The sequence below is a fragment of the Prionailurus bengalensis genome, chromosome B1 (assembly GCF_016509475.1).
Source record: "Prionailurus bengalensis isolate Pbe53 chromosome B1, Fcat_Pben_1.1_paternal_pri, whole genome shotgun sequence".
NCBI classification, from domain to species: domain Eukaryota; kingdom Metazoa; phylum Chordata; class Mammalia; order Carnivora; family Felidae; genus Prionailurus; species Prionailurus bengalensis.
In genome coordinates, this window is record NC_057344.1 from 69,837,522 (window position 1) to 69,859,937 (window position 22,416).

Genomic DNA, 22,416 nt, shown 5'->3' on the forward strand with positions numbered 1-22,416 from the left:
ATTAATGGTATTTCAGGTTAAAGTTAAAATGAGTTTTGGTAAGGTGTGACAATTAAATAATTCAATGAAATCGAGACTCCAGTATCATTTTTAAAAGTGCACTCATAGAGAAGAATAAGTAGTTGTTTGGATGGGCTGGCGGTGAGGGCAATAGCTCTTACAAAATATTCTCCAATCTACAGACACATTTGCTTTCTCAAACAGCACATAATAATAATAACTAAGGATTATATAACGTTTGCCAAGTGCCAGACACTCATGAACACATGGTACAGATTTTAATTAACTTGAACCTTGCAACAATCATCATTATCACTATTTTCCATTTTACAGATGAGGAATCTGATACAGGAAGCTCAGGAACTTGTTCAAAGTGATACAATTAAGATGAAGAACAAGTGAGATTTAAACCCATTTGGGTTAGCCCTAGAGTGCATACACTTAAGTAGAATGCTATTCTGTCTCTTCTGAATACACACACACACACACACACACACACACACATATGTATAAATAACATGTCCATTATTTTCTTTAACCTAATGGAAACCACCAGTTAAAACAGGAAGAAAGTCTCCAGTTTAAAGAGAATTTTACAGAAGTATATTTCAGAAAAAAATAATAAATTATACATACAAAGAAGATTTTGGTCCCTCTAAATTCTCATTCTGATAAGCTAGACCCTCACTACAGCAACTCTAGAATTCCCCCTACATACATACATATGTGTGTGCATTTATGTATGTGCACTTTTTGTTTGTATATGTATTATACATATAATCCCAACGGTGGGAAATTTTTCTTCTCTGAAGAGGATTTTATCTGGAGATAATCAAGAGCATTTTGAGCTAAGACCAGTGGGTGATGTAGAGTTGCACAATATTAATTTGAAGTAAAAATAAGGTTGGGCTAAAAATAATGAAATGGCCTTTTTAACATTCAGTGACCAACCGTGACATTTACTTTTTCTAGCAAAGGATCTAAATATCTTTGGAATTCCATTATAAGGTGGGTCTTCTATTTCTCTCCCCAACATTTTTCTTCCTCTCTTCATTAATGAGGGTAACATGTTGGAAACTTGGACGTATACAAAATTCTTTGTGTATATGAACTCCACACTGTTTTGTAGCTTATGCAACAAGCAGAAGTTGCCTTGCCCATTGAGTCCATATTGTGGTAAAAGCAGCACTCAGCTGTAGTGCTGTGAGAATGCAGACATTGTAGTCACCCAAGAAAATCTTCCCTTCATAAATAGTTCATTAGCAGATTTTTTTCATTTTTACACTTGACTGAAACTTAGTTTTCTTTATTTTCACATTTGTGGGGAAAAAAATCATTTACCCAGTCCAAGACAAGTGGAGATCCATTTGCTGTATGAAAATGAACTCTGTCCTTGGCATATTTGTGGAGTCCCGTAGTGGTGTTCTCTTACCCACTGCTGCCATCTGCTGGTCTTATGCCTGTTAGATTTTAGAGTAAGCCGTGCATAATGCTCCAGTCAAGATGATGCAAAATGCAAATATCATCAATAGGTAGTTTTGTAGACCCTGAATAATAAAAAAATGTAACTGTAATTAAGAAAATTTGAATCAAACATGCAGAAAGCACAGACTCTTAAGATTGCTAGGGACCTTGCTAACTCTCTGCTCCAGCCATCTGCATGCTTTTTGCTCTTCCTCCAAGCAATCATTCAGATTCTCTTGAAAACCCACAAGAGCCTTGCTAATTCACCCACTCAGTAAATACATGTGGGCATCCACTTTGCATCAACATGTGCTGGAGTTAAAATGGTGAGCAAAATGTGCCCTTATGCAGATAATTATATAATATGGGAGGCAGAAATTAATCACAGAAAAGAATGTTACAAAGTGAGAGGAATGTTAATAAGTAAACAAGCATGATTGTTTCTGAGGTGTGTTACAAAGGAATCTCAATGAGGCTGGTTTGGATGGTGGAGAATTAAGCTTCTAACTGTAAGTATCAATTAATTGGGCAGGGAAACAGGTAGGGACTCCAGGTAGAAGGAATTTCATGTGCAAAGCTCTGTTGTATGAGAAAGTATGATACTTGCCAGGGAAAGAAAGTCAATGTGACCCATGCAATGAGTTAAGTGGATAAAAACCAGGTTGGAGGGCTATGGCCCAAACATACATGGGGCTCATAGGTCATGTACAGTTTGAGGTTTTATTTTTCCAAGTAATGGGAAGGCAAAGACATAGGCAGCTGGACATGGTGAAAAGATGGGATTCACATTTTATAAAGCCCACACTTATTTGCGGATGGTGAACAGATTGGAGGGGTCCAGAACGGATGCAAAGAGATCGTTAAGGAGGCAACTAGAGTCTGCTTGGGGACAGATGACGAGGTACAGATGGAGAGATAGAGCTCGATCTGAAGGGTGAGAAAGGAACAGAGAGACTAAGTTTGCCTTGCCCAGCTATGGGTAGGTCCACTGATCTTAAAGATGGGAAACACTGAGAACCACTTCCCAATGTGGCCAGTCCATCTCTGATTAACAAATATCTTTCTGTGTTAAGTAGAAATATTTTATTTACCATAAGTTCTATCTATCTCCAGGGTTACAGATAGATCGATTCTAATCTCTCTCCCACAAGATAAACCCTGAAACATTAAAAAATAACTGTCTTATATTCCTGAAGCAATTTTTTTTCCTGATCAGTATTTTAGCTCCTTTGACCATTTTTCATATGAAATAGTTTCAAGCTCCCAGGCTATTCCCATCTGAATACTGGGCAGGCTGTCTATATCCCACATTCAATATAAACCCTGGTGCTCTAAGGTAAGGTTTGAACATCACGAAGTAAATAAAACAGGACCAGCACCTCCCTAACTTTAGATTTTCTGTCTATGTTTAGACTTTATGTCTAAAAGTGCACTGAGATCTCCTGACAGTCAAATAATATAATATCATTATTAGCTCTTATTAGGATTAATGCTAATTAATACATAGCCAAAATTCCAAAAAGCGTATAGTCTCTTTCTTCAACCTAATAAAGAATTGGGAGAGAATGGATTTGATGATGAGAGAAGTCTTTGTAAGTTGAGTTGGGGACAGCTGAATTTTCTGATTCACTGTGAGTAGGAATATTACCCAAAGTTCCTCTAATACAAGTTCCACAAATGAAAACAGCACCACAAAGCCTTGCTAAGTACAGAGGAGCTTATTAACACACACACACACACACACACACACACACACACACTCCTGCTAAGACTTTAAGGTTCCCTGATATCTTGTCAGTGTTGAAGACTGCAACCTTTACCTAGATACCTGTACTGGTGGAGAGCAAGCACTCAATACCTATTTGTTCAAAGAATGAATACACTCAGGTGATTTCCAAATGTCATTTGTGAATTAAACAGTTGATACAATTACTTAAGTAAGAAAAAAACAACATACGGGGCCCTCACTTATTACCATTTTATAACCTGATTATGGGACTAAGCTCTCTGATTATTTGCTAAGCTCTCTCCTTTATTGTCTATGTAGACAGAAGAATAATGTTCTCAGAGAGTAAAATATTTTTCCCTTTAAGGTGAAGAATCTGTTCAAACTTCCCAGTCTCCTAGAGAAAAAGACCAATTATATTTGGGCAACAGCAATTGTTTCCCTTCATCAAAGGTAAATATTAGCACTTAAAAGATCATGCTAACATTCTCCCCAAAGCAAAAAGTTTTTAACTTGGATTTCTGAAACAGTTACTAAGGTCACAAATCATCTCATCCTCTATCTGAGATTAGCTACTGACCTATAAATTGTTGTAGTGATAATCTCCTGTATTTTTGTAGGCATTGTGGCTAATGTGTGTTTCTAAAAATAATAATTTATATCTAGCTTAAAATAGCTAAATATAAAATTCAAACAAATTTCAAACAAAACAAACTTCCCAAAGAGGAACAGATAGCAGATATAAAAGAACACTGGAAGTGGAAAATATCCAACTGGTGCCCTATGGCATTAAGATTAAATGAAATAATTAAACCCTTTAGCACAAAAAGTACTTGGATTTCAGATTAAGTTCTTACTCCTGCAGGTTGTAGACTTTCCAATATGTGTCTTTGAGTACTGCTTCAAGACATAATTGGTAGGGCCTAAAAGTCATAGAGATACATGTGTTGCTTTTGTTTTCCTCTAGGGTTTTATCTTGTTTCTAAGAAGAATAATGTTTCTGATAGGATTTTGGTGTCAGTGTTCAGTTGACAGCTCTTTCTTAAACTCGGTGGCATGTAAAGTATTTAAAACTTGCCTTTAAGCCACCCATTAAGAGGCAGTTAGGCACCTGCATTGAATGATAAGCCTCACTGAATACTTCTTAAATTTTGTTTGTAGACAGATTTGTAAGTTCTTCTTCTGCTTTTTTTTTTTTTTTAATTCCCAGAAGGTCAATAAAAGTCACTCTCTGCTTTCACCTTGGCCCTCTCTCTCTTTATTTTTACATACATACTTGGCCAAACTCACTTTCAAAATTCCAGAGACAATTGCGTTGGAATTTTGTAGAAATCACACTGAATGTGAATTGGAAATAACTGTCTACTGACAGCAATGAGCTGCTCCCTCAGGAATACGGTGAGCTTCCCCATTTGTTCTGATATTATGTTTTGTAGGAAGTTTTTGTGGGAAATTGAGTGGTTTTATAAATCTAGCATGTTTCTTGCTGATTATTTTCTTATCTTAATAATTTCTATAGTTTTCAATAATATTCATTTTCCACTTTTTAACCAGTTATTGGTATTAGAAAGCTATTGATTTTATATTTATCTTATATTTCAGCACGTGACCAAATAATCTTATTGGATCTCAAGATTTTCAGCTGACTGGCTTGAATTTTTAACGCAGATAATGTTACATGCAAACGACAATTTTCTCATTTTCTTTCCTACATCTATGTTGCCTCTTTCTTAATTTTATTTTATCACACTGGCTAGGATCTCCAGAAAATATTGAATAACAACAATAATGGAGAAATCTTTTGACTTCCAACTTAAAGAGAAGACCTTTTGTTTTCAGCTTTATTGAGGTGTAATTGAGAGAGAACTTTTGTTTCACCTTAGCTATTTGTTTGCTATTGTTTTTTGACAGACAGCTTTCTCCTATTTGAACATTTTGAGGAGTTTTTTTTTTCTTAATTAAAAACTGATTTTTAATTCTAGCACATGCCTTTTGAAAAAATATTATCACATAGCTTTTCTCTGTTTATCTAACATTATGTTACAGTGATTAATTTGCACATTATAAAGTATCCTTGCACTCCAAAGTTAAGCCCTACTTGGCCATGGCTTTTCATTAAAAATTTGGTCTGAGCTGTCGTTTTAAAGGTGTCCATAAGCAACAAAAAAAGCTTTCTTTGAATGTCTTTTAGTTCTTTTTAGAGGACTAAGGAATTAACAGTAGGCTCAATGGTTAGGGTTTCTCTCTCCCAAGAGGTTCTTGTAACTAGGAAAGAGGATTTTTGATTCAGTTACATTATTACTGCAGTAGTAACTAAGGTAATTTCCAAATCCTTTATTTTAAATTTATTTTTGGTTTGTGCTTCTTTTTAACTATAACTGCAAATAAGCTATGCTCACTTGTGATTTTCTAAGGCTTCAGTATGTTATACTAGATAATAAACACCCAATTTTTAAATAGAAATCATGGGGCACCTGGGTGGCTCAGTCGGTTGAGTGTCCGACTTCGGCTCAGGTCGTGACCTCATAGTTCGTGAGTTTGAGCCCTGCGTCTGGCTCTGTGCTGACAGCTCAGAGCCTGGAGTCTGTCTTCAGATTCTGTGTCTCCCTCTCTCTGCCCCTTCCCCGCTCATGCTCTGTCTGTCTCTATCTCTCAAAAATGAATAAAAATGTTAAAAAAAATTAAAAAAAATTAAAAATAAATAAATAGAAATCATTACCCTGATTGGGGCAGAGGAAATACTTGCAAAGACATTACGACATGTTTTGGACATCGAACTACTTTTTGTGGAAAGCAACCCTAACTAAAATAAATGAGAAATGTGTATGAAAGTAATTTATGGCTCTATAAATGTTTTAAGTTGTCTTATGCATTAAAAAAAAATAAGATATTGGTGCATATATTCCAAACAAATTTATTATTTTTTAAATTTGAGAATCTTGTACTGTCAAATTATGGTTTTCTAAATCAAAACATTTCATTTAAAATATAGGAAATGATATTTTATATCTAATATTGAATAATCAATCACTTTAAGGATCATCCAGGTAGATGGGCTGCCTTTTGTTTCCCAGATATTAGTGACATCAGATTGTCTTAGAACCAGAAATTGTTTGTTATTATAGCTGCAGATTAAGATAGAAAATATTACGTCTATGATGCCTTGACAGAGTGTCTCTAATTTGTATAAATATTTTTTAGTAAAAGCTATTACAAAAATACTATTCACATATGTTCCTCAAATTAAGGTAAATGGGAAAAATTCTGAAAACAATTAAAAAGTATTTTTTTAAGATTTTATTTTTAAGGATTCTCTACACCCAACATGGGGCTTGAACTCATAAGTACAAAATCAAGAGTCACATGCTCCACTGACTAAGTCAACCAGGTGCTCCTACAGCAATTTTTAATGCAAACAACACACACACACACACACACACACACACATCCTAGAAGTATTTAATAAATGCAATTTTAAATCACCATCTTTTACACTTGAAAGAAAAGTGGTAATAGTCCCTTGCTACCCCACCATTTTCTTATAAAGTTGCTGGTTTGCTATGGAGCCTTTGAGAGACATGAGAACCAACAGAAAAATCTATTCCCAAGGTCCATTTGCCTCAGGGATATTTTAATCTTAGGATAAAAAAGTCTTTCGTCTTGTTTATCTGCCAGATTTTACATTAAGTAAAATTTCCTTCTCATCATATTTTATTGGTTATTTAACCAAAATCTCTTAAAGGAAAATAAAGTCAACTAAAGCATTTTTGGACTGGGGGCTGGGGTGGAGAGAAATATGTTTCATAATAATTATCACAGCTTTAGTATTTTCTTTCCTTGTTAGGGATGATAACATTTTGAACATCTTCACTTGTTAAATCCTTTCATGTGTTTTCTGCCCTGGGCTTAGGAGTCACATACAGTTTTCAGAAAAATAACAGAAACATTTTTTTTGTTTTTTTTTGTTTTTTTTTGTTGCTGGTCCAGGGTCTTTGGGATACCTTTCTTGATACTCTTCACTTCAAGACTTGAATAAACTCCACGTTGCACATGTTCACAGTTTGGATAAAACAGTGATCGTGTCAATATCAAATCCTTATTAGGCACACCTCATCACTGAGGGATTCTCAGTGTTTAAACATAGTATTAAATACCTTTCTTACCTGGACCTATCCCTGTTTTCTAAATCTGCCCTTTCTTGTACATACCTGTATTTCCTTAAACTTGAAGACACCCCACATTGCAGCTATAAATCCTGGACCCTTAAATAAAAAGAAAAGTTCTAATTAGATTAGTTATTTTTCTGTGACGTGTACTCTACATACAGTAAATTGGAGAGATGACCTTATGCTTTGAGTAACTTTTTGCCATGAAAACAATACAACAATATTGTCAGCTTAAACTATTCATAATCTCAGCTCTAATTCAACATTAACCAAGGTAGCATTAGGTAAAAAATAACGATTTTTTTTGTTTCTTTATGATTTTTATATTTATTGTATTGATGATGCTGTAATATTTTGTGCCATGTAATACTTTCCTTTAATGTTATCTACTTATAATATTTTCATAAACAAATAGTTTATGTTTTTCCAACGAACTTAGGACAATAGAAATAGGATTAATAGAAGTAAGTGTAGGAACAACTGATAACTTTTTTGGGAATGAGGCAATCTCATAATTGAAGAAACTGTAGTATGTTCTCTGAGACCCAGCCAATAATGTACTTTAAAAAATTTCTTGTGGCGCCTGGGTGGTTCAGTCGTTTGAGCATCCGACTTCAGCTCAGGTCATGGTCTCACGGTTTGTGAGTTCAAGCCCTGCGTTGGGCTCTGTGCTGACAGCTCAGAGCCTGGAGCCTGCTTCCAATTCTGTGTCTCCCTTTCTCTCTGTCCCTCCCCACCCCACGTTCTCTTTCTCTCAAAAATAAATAAACGTTAAAAAAAATTTTTTTTAAATTCTTAAACTGATACTATTGCACGGTGATGAACTATGTCTAACATTAAATCCCAACGAATGCTAATGACAGTATTATGGAAAGATACAAAAGCCATGTAAAGATAAATAAGCAATAGGTTTATTCAGACAGGAATAAAATAATATAGGAAAAAGAAATGAGAAGAAGTAAGGTAGAAAGGATGATACTGCAGTTTGAAACTTTTAGCTATTAAAGTTTATTAACTTTTTATAGCTGAGAAGGAAAAAAAATTGGAATTTGGTCTTTGTGGAGAAGGTGTATTGTATCAGCATTTTTAGGATTCCTTTTCAAGCTCTGCACAAACTCTGGAAGAGTTTCACATAAACAATTCCAACACGTTTTTCCCCTTCCACTACTCCAACCATCTACACGGCTGGGTCAGCAAAGTTGGACTCTACTCCCGGTATGTAAGCGAAGCAATAAAAATACTTTACTCTGTTTATCAGCATCTGGAAGGTTCAACATCAAAAGAGCCAGAGAACTAGGTCAAAGGAACTGTCTTTTATCAGTGACGTAAGGTCCTAAGCCTCAAAATCCAAATCAAACAAGAAGCATCTGCGTCCTTCAGGCAATTCCACACTGACTTGGGACAGGATAAGAGGAAACAATAGAATGGGGGATATAATATTAATGTTATCATGCCAATCGCTCAAGAATTTTATCCTCTCTAATCTGAAAATTTATATCCATTCAGAGAACATAATAGAAGACAATGCCAAAAGGTATCATTGCCCTTTGAGGCTTTTTGGGTGATGATTTCCTAAATATTAATTTAGACGTGGTCTAAGGGTTATTGTAGGGAGTGATGTGGTTATAGGAATGTTGCTTTGCTAAACGTAATGCAAGCACAGTTCAAAGTGTGGACATCCTCTTTGATTCAGGCGGAGGAGAGCCAGGTAGGAAGGAGTTTTGGATAAGAAATATAGCTGATTTTTTGGCAATTGGGATTGCATATTTTCCTTCCATAAAATGAATATAAATTGCACATTTGTAAATCAGCCTTTGAAAATGAGGTGAGCTTGAGCTATCTTCAGAAGCTGAGCTTCTGAATAAACTGATTCAGCTTTTAGATTTATCAGAGAAAATTTAGACCAGAGGGAACAAGCTTGCTCCTGCTACATGGGTTTTTTTCTTCTGTTTTCTTCCCTCCCACCTTCCTCTCTCTTTTCCTTTCTCCCTCCCTCTCTTTCTCCCTCTCTCCTTCCTTCCTTCCTTCCTTCCTTCCTTCCTTCCCTCTTTCCTTTTTAATTATCATTTGCTAATAAGTAACATAGAGGCTGCTTTCAAGAAACTCACAATCTAGTTACCAGTGAGTACATAACAGTGGAAATATACATACCTGGGAAGAACAGTGCTTCCGGAATTAAAAAAAAAAAGTGCTCTTTTGATAAAATAAAATTGATCATATTTATTATTGAATATTTATTATATTCAATAAATTCAATAAATATTATTGAATATTTATTATATTGAAGCTGGGTAATGGGTATGTTTGAAATTTTCCACTAAAAACAGTTAACGTTAAAAAAATCTAGTTCTCCCAAGAAATGAAATAAAGAAAAATATGAGATCCTTGAGGAAAAGACTGAATCTTGTCTGCATGTGGAAAAGCTTGTTTTTGGCTAGAGTAATGAAAATGAAACCAAACAAGAACCTAGTAGTAATGTTGCTCAATTCCCTCAACTCCCAGGAACACCTGTTTTCCCCAGGTAACAAACCCCAGGCACCAGAGGAAGCTCCAGCTGGTGGGTGAGAAGACTTTGCTTATATCACGGTGATTCGAGAACAGTCCTTCAGACAGGCAAGTCTCCAAAAGCCACAGTGATTACTCCCACCGACCATCTGCCCATACCTCACCTACCTCAGCAATTTATTTCCACTGAATTAGGCTTTAATGTTTTGTCCTAAGTCTTTACCATAATTTAATACAAGAAAGCGTGATAGAAAAACCAAATCTCTGTCTACTGTAATTTGTTTGAGGAATATTATTTATTCTTACTCAGTGTCCTCTGTAAAAGGCCCCAGTGTGATACATTCTATTCAGAACTTAGTGCCAGAAAATAAATGGTCTCTTCTGAGGAAACAATATGTTAAAAAGAATTAGCTACCCCATTAACTCCCTTTCGTAAGCACAGCGCAAAACTTGATGTTTAATCATATAACTCATCCAGAGACAGTAGTTTGCTTTAGCACTTCCTGAAAGCCTTCTTTAAAAAGTACCAGATGAAGTTCCACATGAGGAGTCTGAAGTACTTCCTGTCTCACAAGGTTTTCATGAGCTTCAAGTGCCAGAATATACGCAAGAACATTTTTAATTTATAAACTGTCATCTAGAGATAAATACTGTTATAAACAGCAAATTACAATGTATCCAAAATAGCATTAGGTAAAATGACCACACAAAAACTGCAAGGATATCAACGATTAATAAACCTGCTAAAATGAGGTTAGCAACGTTCCCTTAGTGGTCAAGGACGTGAGACCAGAGGCTGCTGGTGAATCCACATGAAACTATTATACACATCGTACTCTTAAAAAAATCAAACTCCATGACAGTCCTCAGTGATTCACTAGGGTTGCTTCAGAAAAATCAGATTTACCTTTAAAAAACAAAACTGGGGAAAGACGAGTTAGCTACTTACAGCAGTGATTATTGGAAAACTGACCACAGCACTGAGAGAGTGGTTAGCTATGAACCAACAGCAGGTAGCTATTGCCCAAAGAGCTCCTGACAGGAAACCTGAAACACACACAAACAGTGCACACTTACAAGCCATGTTCCTCTCCTGAAAAATCCATGCTCTAGATACAGCAGGAATATTAAGCTGCTCATATCAACGCATTCCCATTGACATTGTCGGCCAACATGGATTTTTGAGCTGTGTTTTACGATAATTTTGGAAACCAAGTCATTTTTTTTTTTTGCTCTTGATGGCTGTGGGTATAATTATCAATTGACATTAAATAAAATACCCAATGTTGTGGTTGAGGTAAAGATTGGGTAGTGGAGAAGGACCAAGGGACGATACTGGATCTGAGCATGCTCTGTGAACACCATTTATGCTAAACTATAAACTATAAACCTAAAGATGCTTAGAGCTAAGGGGGAAAAAAAAAAAGCCTCCTAGAATTTGAAAGAAAATACCAGATATAAATTTCAGGATAGTTTAGCTAAGTGTTCAGTACATATCTTATCATTTTTTATAATGGTATAGCAGCACACATTGACTTTACTGAATCAGGTATTCAAAATGAATCTCTGACATATGTTTTATTTTGTTCTTAAAAAAATTTTGCTTGTGGACTTATGTCCCAAATTGCATTATGGCAAACTCTGAAATAAGTGAGAAATTATATGTATTTTTTACCACCAATGCCGAATGGATTAAGCCCAAAGCATGCACATTCAACATATGCTTTTTTCAAACTCTAAAACGGCTTCTTATTATTTTTCAGAGAAAATGTTTGTTGACCTAAGTGACTACAAATTTCTATTTGTTGACACTTTAAAAAAATAGTCATAGGACTCTGACTTTTAATAACCATCCTGAGGTAATGAAGAAGAAATAATAAAGTCTGATGGTCAATTTACAAGATATTCTGGTGTAGGAAACCAGTAGATCTTAGATTCACTGCTCAAGTTTCAGGTTCTGTGATGACTAGTATTTCATATCCAGTTTCATGGCTTTTAAATCCTTCATATTTAGTTGTGAGTTGGGTCAAAGCAATTAGGGAATGAACATACACACAGACACACACACACAGGATGGCTTGGTTTCCAGACGACAATTAATCAAACTAAGTGAGTGTACTCTCACAGAGTAAGATTTTTTATAGTAAATATTCTTACCTGGCAAGACTGCTTCAGGATATAGCTTAGGGTTATTTTTCATGGCTATACAGTAGGCGAAAAAGTAGACTGTACTCGTAAGAAAGATGCCGCTGAAGTGTGCAAAAACATAGTCTAAATCTGAAAATACATATTATAAAACTCTCAAATGTGTCATTCATTTCAAATATATTTAAGGTTCTAATAATAAAACAAATCCACCAAAATTAACCTTAAAAGTAAACAGTCATTAATTATATTTTATTATCCTAGTTTTCTACATGCTGTTTGTATGGAATTAAATTAATGTATTTAAAACTTAGAAATATGAAGTGGTAAATTAGTTACTATAATCAAGTCTAAAAGACTTTTTTATGATTACCTTGGAAAGATAAATAAGAAACTATAAACATTATGTGAATACGATCTTCTTTTTAAGAATTGTATTCAGACTGGGCTGCCTAGGTGGCTCAGTCTGTTAAGCATCTGACTCTTGATTTTGGCTCCCGTCATGACCTCATGGTACATGAGACTGAGCCCTGCGTTGGGCTCTATGTTGAGAGTGCAGAGCCTGCTTGGGATTCTCTCTCTCCCTGTCTCTCTGCCCCTCCCCTGCTCACACACCTGCTCTCTTTCTGTCTCTTTTAAAATAAATAAACACTAAAAAAAGAATAGTATTCAGACTTAATTTTATCAATGGCTATAGCAAACCTCCAGGTAGGCTGTATTTGGGGGTTGTGTGTGAAAAAATTATGGGAGTGCTAATTTTATATGGTGACCAATTTGGAGACCAGCATCTCTGTTGCAGATGACGTTATATGGAAGGATATTCAGCAAGTTATCCCAAAGAGAGTTTTATTCAATTGTTTATTATAAATCTCATTACATTATGGTGGCCCAATATCTGAGAAACCGCAATTCCACTGATCGTTTGATTAGGTTGTACTCTAGTCATACAGACGGGTGTACTATAACTTATTGGCTGGGAAGGCCACATTGGATGTTCCTCTCAACTAAAATTTTGACAAAGATGAGCGGCCATGTTTAAGGAGAAAAGCTTGAACATCAAAGAGTTTGTCTATTCTTCTAAAATCTTAGACCCTACTTCTGGATCAACACATCTATGGACCACCACAAGAGGCAACATAACACAGTTTTTAAAAGCACAGACCACCTGGATGGGATCTTCAATCCACTACTTGCTAACTTTGAGACTCAGACAAATTACCTAATCTCTCTCTTAGTTTTATTAACTGTAAAACAAGGATAATAATGGCATCTAACCCAAAGGTTGCTATGAGGATCAACTGAGTTATTATTGTAATGTGCTTGGAACAGTGTCTAGCACAGTTCATGTACTACTTATGTGTTCGTTAAATAAATGAAATAAAAAATTATACCTCTCTAGGATTATTTTTGAATAAATTGGAATAAGGTGTATTCCTACCAGACTACATTCAAATTGTCATAGGATAGATCCCTAAGAATTGATTGTAGTATTTACATAAAGAGATTGTTGAGTACATTGTTTATTATGTCCCAGGACCAAGAACAACTGTACTCCTGGGTAATTAGTTCTTTTTATCTTGCATTCACCGATTTGTGGGACTGATCTGATTTCCCTTGTGTCTGTAAGAAACCTTAGAGCCAAATTTATGGTTCATTTCTAGCCAGTGTACAGATGTGTCACAGAGTTTAGACTCATTCCTGGTTCCATTTTATTTTTTCACTCTTTTTTCTCCTTCTCTTTTAATTTATCCTATGTTACTCTATTTTTATTGTTTTTTTCCTTTACAAATGAAAAGAATAAAAACACCAAAAGTATTGTATACACTCTTATAAAAAAGACAGAAGTTAGTAAAAGATTTGAGTGGTGTTCACGGGGCTGAATATAAAAAAGGAAGGAAGAAACAACGGTCTTCCTTCCTCACTCTATCCACTCAATTAACGTTGTTCAAATACCAGCTTTTTTTTTATCAGTCTTTCCCTCATGACTTTTGCCCTTCAAATTTTTCCCTTATCTGAACATAGATCACATTCATTTTCAGTACCATCTAATTTAGAACTTGATTACCCACAATCTCATTCTTTTATGATTTCATTGATGGAAACTATGCTGTAACATAATGATAGGACTGCTGCAGTAGACACCCTTTCATCTCCTGATGAGTCTGTACAAGGCTATTTCATATAGTGTTAAGTTTATACCAGAGAGACTAATTCTATCACTGGAAACTGAGATAACTTGGGAGCCTATGTTGGGCTTTTCAATGCACTACTTTATGCTTTAAAAACAATATCCTCTAACGAGGCTATACTTTGACCTTTATTTCATTTTAAAGTGATATGTACTGCACTTCAGTTTTTTTTTTTTTAAGAGGAGAAGAGTACATATTTTCCCAGAGATTAACTAACTGGAAAATAATCGCTAAGTCTTACTATAAAGCCAGGAACCATGTGTTAACATCCAAGTAGCTGATATAAATCCTGACTAAAGTTGATTATATTTATATTTGATGATCATGTGAAAATACTCAAACAGTCCTTTATTGCTTTTAATCTTTAGTGACCATTTACAATGAAAAATATCAAATCTATGTGCCAGGATTTACTACGTAATCGCATTCTTTTTATATTCTTAAGTAGAAAAACAGGTATGGAGTTTATTTATAAAGTAAAATAATGTTTTACTCTTACCATACTGGCTTGCCCCTGTGTATATGCTATCATTTCTTTTGCTGTGGTCCTTTATATAAATGATTGGCACAAACGTAGACCCGTAGAGTATTCCAGATATCACTGCAAGACTGCAGCCCCTTAAAAAACAAATACATCACTGCTAATCTTGGCCTACAGCAGTATTTCTGACAAACACACAAATGGAATCATAACGAAAGCATGCTTCAGAGTATAAATCACAAGCAGTTAAGCAGAAATCACTCATCTATCTCAAGCAACATGACTGTCAAAAGTCAAAGAAATACCCTGCAGGGTCAGAGCAGCATCAGGGCACAGACTGAAGCTTTGGTCCCCCACTGTTTAATAGTGGACGTACACAATTTACAGAAGTTATAATGGATTATCATTGTAAATTGTCATTACATAGATAGGACGATTGCCATCATAATAAACTTGGCTCTCTAAATATGAACGATTTGTGAACTGATGCTATGCCCTCTGCTTCTTTTTTAACCAATAACACCCAGCACAGGGCTAGGATAGACAAAATACTAAATGCATGCTTGTTCAAAACAATGATGGAAATCCACAGACTTGCCTATGTCAACTATGCCTTAGTCAACTATGGCACGGTCAAGAAATGCTGATTTAATAAAATAATTTGGATATTTGCAATAAGACATTACTTTTTGTAAAAAGAGAATATTTCATCTTAGCACAGGGTTCATGTTGACTCCTCAGACTTGGGCCTTATTCACATGAAGCAAGTATTCCCAATAATCTTAAGGAGAGATGATTAATATTTTGGAACAATCCCTTTAAGTTAATACAAAGGATAATGGCATGAAACAGGAAAGTTTTAGGCAAAAAAAACCCAAAACCAAACAAACAACAAAGCCAAACAAACAAAAACCAAACCCATTTCTTTCCAAGCTTAAAAACATATTCCTAAAGTTGATTTTAATAGGAGCTCACAGGGCCAATCAGCTCTGTCCACACTGGAAATCCCTGTGTCCTGGTGAAGCCTGGAGCACATAGTCCTGAAAGGGGTATCCCAGGCACAGACTGGACTAATAGATCAGGTCTAGCCAATCATGAGACAATCAAAAATGGTCAGAGAAAGACAGGTATCACATGATTTCACTCATATGTAGAATTTGGGAAACTTAGCAGATGATCATAGGGGAAGGGAAGGAAAAACAGAGAGAGAGGCAAACCATGAGAGACTCTTAAATATAGAGAACAAACTGAGGGTTGATGGGGGTGGGGGGCTAAATGGTGATGGGCATTAGGGAGGGCACTTATTGGAAGGAGCACTGGGTGTCATATGTATGTGATGAATCACTGGGTTCAACTCCTTAAGCCAAGACTACACTGTATGTTAACTAACTTGAGAATTAAAAAATAAATATACATTAAAAATGGTTTTCTTAACAATCCCTTAAGAAGGGAGAAACTTTGTGAAAAAGTGTGGTTTTTTTGAGAGACCGGTTTTACTTTGAAGCAAAAACAGCAACATGTTCATCTTCCAAAGCTTATTTGTGAGCTCATTCTTTCATTCACTCAATTGATTTAAACATTCATCGAGCATTTGTTATGCACCAGGCACTGCCTCTTTCCCACTGTGAGAATAGTGTACATACTAACAGAGGAAATGCTTTATATTCTTCAAGTGCTTATGTGTGTCACCACAGAAGGTCCAAAACAGTCATTGACTGTAAATCGCAAGCTATATGCTTACACATTTTCACATTTCTCTGCAAATCCAAAAACGTCCCACAAGAAACTCTAAAACACAGGGGCTGATGGTAAGCCAAACTCTCTCAGTCTTTATGATAGTGGGGGTAGAAATACATGGACCCAGAGTATACTACTATATTTGAAAATGAATATCTTGAGATTATAAAATCATCTAGCACATGAGTGTAGGGACTTCCAGCGGACGGCAGGCCTCCTGGGCAGTGCAGTATTAGTGAAGTGTATTGCCTAATTCGACTGTGATTGCTGAGAGCATATCGGTCACTCTGTGCTGTGGCCTATATTACCTCTTTTACCTTAGGCACAAAATTGCTGCAAAATGAGATTGCTTTAGTCAGCTTCTTATTGGCCAGAGATACTGCACTAGCTTAAGAATTCCATGAAACACTGAGATCAAGGACCTCTGTACCTAAAAACTCAGCAGAGGACAAGAAGGTCTCTCCACCATCAAACTACAGGAGTCAGAGCTTATGTTACTATTTTCTTCTTGAACTCAGATGAGTATCACTTCACTCCAGTAACCCTTGCTTTACCCAAATATGAAAGAGAATAACGGAACCTCTTCTTACACTATGCGCTGTTGCAGTGTAGAGAGTTTATCCACCCAGGAATAGTCACGACAGGGATCTTGAATTTTGTTGATCACCTATTGAAAATATTGGCACGAACCAAAACAAAAACAGCACTCCTTGATAATCACATTGGTGACAAAAAGATTTTCAGTGTTTTTCTCTTCTTTCCCAAACATACTTTAAAATATGAACAATTGACATTATGCATTCTGATTCTGTGGATATCTCCAGACTCAAATGTTTCTGATTCTGTTCCTCTTTCATTCAGAATGGTTTGGCAGTTGGCAACTTCTCTGTTTAAATTTTTTCAGTTTAATACATGGCTACTTTGATACACCTATCAAAAGTAACAGAAGTTAACAATGCTTGTGTTTCTTTTGCATATTTTAGTAATCTGTTAAAAAAAATTAGAACCAAGGAAAACTCAGACTCTTCTACGGAATACCTAAGATTGATAGGCAGTTTTCTTAGTTTTTGTTTTTGTTTTTTTTTTAACTGAATTACTTAATAAAACATGTCCAGCCATGTTTCATGATTAGATTAATATTCGGAGTCAATAAAAATTATAGGCAACTTTATAATATTTATAATATTGAATATGATCATCTTTGCCTTTTGGCTAAAGTTTACTTGATGTAATACTCTTACTGCTCTTGTAAGAGATAAGAAGTAAGATTTGAATTCTTTGTCATGTGTTAAGTCAAGTTTTCCTTTGGCAATACTGCTTTCTTTTGTGATGAGGAGTTCATAACGTATGGTTGTGTAATACCCAATCATGCTGCTTATGTATCTTTACACTTGGTTTGCTCATATCCCTCCATCTTGCTTAGGAAAATCTAAGGCAATTAGCCTACAATTTATCTTGTACCAGGTGGCATTTCTTTTCTCGTTCTCTCCCTTGGCTTGAAGAGTGGTTTGAAGATTCAGGAGGTATCCGAATCCATAGGGTAGGCAAGGAACATGGGAATGCTCCTTCACTCAGTCGCAATTTGTCCCTTCTCTCTGTGACATTTTCCAGAATAGAGATGTCTATGGGTTAGCAAATCTCTTTCCCTTATACTTCAGCTAATTATTAGTTAACTTTTTCAACCTAAGGGTTCAGTCACCTTATTTGATGAGGGTTTTGATAGGGGAAGAGGGAAGAGAGAAGAAAATGTTAATTTTGAAGTAAGGAGTACAGGGAGCACCCTCAGGGAGGCAGTACGTCAGTGGGGGTGTGGGATTCCAGTTTCAGAGGGCATCTGGATAGCAATGGAGCCATGGCAGCTAGGAGATATACTTGAAATATAAAGGACTAGAGTCTGGGCTCATGGCAATGGGGGTTCTCCCTGAAGTCATTTCTGTGTATGTGATCACTGGCACCTGTCTCTGTCAGATCTCTTATAAATGTTGTCCCTATTTAATATAGATTTGCTACTCCAGACTCATTTAGGTTCTTCAAACTCAACCAGTGATTTGTTACATATTTCTTGTCTTTATCTTTGAGTGGAAAAGGATGTGGCGAAAAGAGAAAAAGGAAGAAAATCAAGTCCTACTCCAACTTCCCTATGACTTGATTTATCCTTTCACTGGCTGCCTTTGATCCCACTACTCTCTCAGGGCTTTACTTTCAGACCTCCTTCCTCTCTCTTACTAAAGTAACTTTCACATTCTTCTTCAGCCTTTAGGGTCTTCTTATTACAGAAATCCTTAAGCCATTCCAAAATATGGGCTTGTTTATACATCTCCCAGTTGGGATCTACCAATAATAGATAGAAGTAGGTCTCTGTGATTGGTGAAAAGCTTTCCTGTGGCAATCTTGATGGATCGCTACCTAGACTTAACTATAATAAATATGTAATATGAAAACATATTTTAGACAGCCCGGATGAAGGAAAAAAAGAACTACTTTCCCATCTGTGTTTCAAATCTATGCACTTTCCTTTTACCTCAATTTTATGTTTCAAATCATATGGTTTTTCATATTCTACTCACATGCTCTGTCATTAACGGTGTGGTGTCCACAGAACTCGTGCTGCTTGGTATTTCGCTTTTGATGAACAAAAATATGAAAGCACTGTAACAAAAGTAAATTTTAGTGATGGTTATCATAAGCCTGGTTCATATCAAACTGCCTGCATTTTTATGAGAAAACAGCTTAAATCTAGTCCTGACGATATGATTACTTCCAAACTGCCTCTTCAGTGGCCCTGTCATTTCTCTAGAACCGCCATTCTCTTTGGCATCTCTTATTGTCCTTAATGGCAACAAGTTAGAGGCTTAACTTATAAGATTTCCCCTCAAATCAGATTTTTCTCTTGATTCTATTGTTTCAGCCAATAGCTGCATCTTTCTTTTAATTCTTACTTAACTCTGGAATCACATGGTAAAAAATTACCTTGAATGAAAACCACCTTGAATGACTATTTTGCACCTATGATGCCAACAAAACCCTAAAAGTTTAAGAGCATCCTCAGGTGGACAGACAATAGAAGACAGATAACCACTGATGTGAGTGCAGAACTATACAACCCCCACTGAGGAGACTCTGGGGTCCTAGAACACGGTACATCCACACTCAGGTGAGGCCACCTTCATGGTTACACAATGGGATGCTACATGGCTACAAAAAAAAGAAATGAGGCTGACCTCTGTGCTCTGATATGGAAAGATCTCCAGAGTATATTTTAAGAAATAAAACACATACACATAAGCCTGATGATTTTTTCCCGTTTAGCATTCTCTCATAATGCATTGTCTATTCACGTCCAGTATCTTTGTAACAAATGTTTCACTTAACATTGACTTTTGAACCATGCAAATAGGTTAAAATGGTTAAAATACTGAATGAACTTCAGAAAATTGACAGCTTTGGTATACTTTTGGCATTCCTTTAAGATTTTTTTTTATGTTTTTATTTTATTATTTATTTATTTATTTATTTATTTATTTACTTTTGAGTGAGAGACAGAGTGCAAGTAGGGGAGGGGCAGACAGACAGGGAGACACAGAATTCGAAGCAGGCTCCAGGCTCTGAGCTGTCAGCACAGTGCCTGATGTGGGGCTTGAACTCATGGACCGTGAGATCATGACTTGAGCTGAAGTCCGACGTTTAACCGATTGAGCCACCCAGATGCCCCCTTGGCATTCCTTTTAAAAACATGTTTGCATTGTTCAAAAGTTAAGACCAGATAAGCTTTCAAAGTACATATGATGCTGAAATAGTGTAGGTAGCTAAGTGCACAATAGTGCATATAATGTGTTATTCTTTAAATACAAATTAACATTTCTTAGTTTCCTTAGTTCAGTCTCTCACATGCTTTAAAATCTTGAATGGTTCCATATTCTTTTCTATTGCAAATTTAACTTTCCTTTTTGAATTTTATTACTCTCTGTATTATGTTCCTTACAACCTACTTGACATAGTTCTCCGCATGGACTTTCATCCCTGACCGGTCCCTGTTTCAGCTTCTCTTTCACCCTCTCCAACCACCTGCTTCTGCTTGTGTTTCTTCCTTAGCTAGACACACCACGAACTCCCCTTTTCTTATCCAAACTAAAGAAGAATTGAAGTGCTGAACTTGAGAAGAACCCTCCTCCCTCCCAGCTCAGTCCGCACAGAATCTTCCTCTTGTCTGAATCCCCACAACACTAAGGATAGTCATCACGTAATCCAGACCATTTATCACAAGTTCTTGTAAACTTTTTTCTCTACAGGTTTTCTAATTCAATGGAAGATATGATATCCTTCAAAGTTCTCAAAGTACTTAACACTCAGTAAAAATGAATGCATAAAACCCAATTAAATGTGTATTTCTTAGTTAAACATGTGCTTCCATACATGTTAATTTGCAAAGCTATCATTAAACATTTCAACTGCATTTTCCTCACAAAGTTACAGTAAAAACCCTCTACTTTGTATCGACCAGTGTGTCTTCGTAATAACAATACAGGATGGCATAAATACTTGAAGGGTACCAGTGAAAGTCTTCGAGTGTTTCTTCAAACAACTGTACGACTCGGCAACAAATCCGTTAGCCTCTCTGACCCTCAGCTTTTTTTATCTAAAGAAATAGGGATGTACCCACTTTTTCATCCAAGGAAATGGGGGTGTTCCCACTTAATTCTTTATAGAAAAGAATTTATAAAATTTTCAGTGTACTTTTTGGAACATGGTAAAATCTCAAAACAGGTTAGTAAATAAAGAGTCTATTTACTCTTTATTTAAGAGTGGGTGGAAGAGGGAGTTTTGAGCATGAGGAAAAAAAATCAAGACTAAGCAATCAGTGGTTCTTAGCTTGTGTGAGCAGTGTTTGTCATAAAATAGGTAAGTCATCTCGATTAGATCAAGAGGGAGTACAGGGCACTAAATTAAGACAAGGTAATGACGTTTAATTTATGTATGTGAACATAAAACCAAATAGATCACAAGGTCTTTTGGGCTACAGACTTACAGAACTTGGTACAGTGTGTCAGACACAAAGTTTAACGATAATGTCTATGAATATTGTCAAAAGCATGGGAAAAAAATCAGTATGTTTTACCTAGGGGTGCTTCTCTAAATTTTCAACCTTTCCAGTCCCCCTAGATTTGTGGCCCTATACATCTTACTATTAGTAAAACTGGTGTATTTGTTTTTACACTCACAACTGAATTCAACAAACCTTTATTGAGCAGCTATTAAGTGTCAAGCAGTGTGGCAAAGTCTAATGGTGATGGTGGGAGAGATGGTATAACAGAAATGAACAGACTTTGCCCTTCAGGATCTCGAAGTTCAAGGATAAAGGAACTGTATGAATAATATAAAACAGACCCTGAGAATTTCCATAATAGAAGAAATACAAAATGCAGTGGAAGTTTAGGAATGACTCATTCGAATTAGGAAGAAATCAAGAAAACAACACATAAGATGGAAAATCTCCATTGATGTGTAATGGTGGCCACAGAGGCTGAGGAAAGGGTCTTAGGGCTGAGGGAAATGTCTGCAGCATGTTGTGCTAAATAATCCTGACTCAATGACTTGACAATACAGGGACAAGGCTGATCTAAGAAGAAGGGTTGAATCTGTAACTGTGGAGGACATGCCAGATTAAGGAGACAGATTTATTCTGAATCTAAGGGGGAGTCTTCCAAGGTTCTTAACCAGAAGAATGATGACTGATTTGATAGCAGATACGAGCAAGTTAATCCGGCAAGAGGAAAAACTGGAATTAGGGAAAGTCGATGTGAGAGATTTTTATAATCATATATAGGTGGATATATCATAGGGAATAGGTGGAAAGGAGAGGAAGAGCCTGTGAAACATTAAGAAAAAATTTTGCAGCAGGATTAGATACAGGATGGGGTATGAAAGGAAAAAAAAACTCAAGATGACTAAGGTTTTGAATTTGAATAACTGTGGCTAATACATTCTACAAGAGGGGAAACACAG

General features: G+C 36.0%; 1 protein-coding gene across 3 annotated transcripts in view; it reads right to left on the minus strand.

Moving 5' to 3' along the window:
* Nucleotides 1-232: 232 nt before the first annotated feature.
* Nucleotides 233-22,416, minus strand: part of TMEM144 (transmembrane protein 144) — a 53,045-nt gene continuing 30,861 nt past the window's right edge. For all 3 annotated transcript variants that reach the window (XM_043566660.1, XM_043566670.1, XM_043566649.1), the window contains 7 exons: nucleotides 18,981-19,062; nucleotides 17,004-17,080; nucleotides 14,695-14,813; nucleotides 12,019-12,138; nucleotides 10,811-10,908; nucleotides 7,399-7,452; nucleotides 233-1,547 (listed from right to left, as the gene is read on the minus strand). In XM_043566660.1, the coding sequence (XP_043422595.1) occupies nucleotides 1,464-1,547; nucleotides 7,399-7,452; nucleotides 10,811-10,908; nucleotides 12,019-12,138; nucleotides 14,695-14,813; nucleotides 17,004-17,080; nucleotides 18,981-19,062 (634 nt within the window). In that variant the 3' untranslated portion in view covers nucleotides 233-1,463. The remainder of the gene's footprint in view (nucleotides 1,548-7,398; nucleotides 7,453-10,810; nucleotides 10,909-12,018; nucleotides 12,139-14,694; nucleotides 14,814-17,003; nucleotides 17,081-18,980; nucleotides 19,063-22,416) is intronic.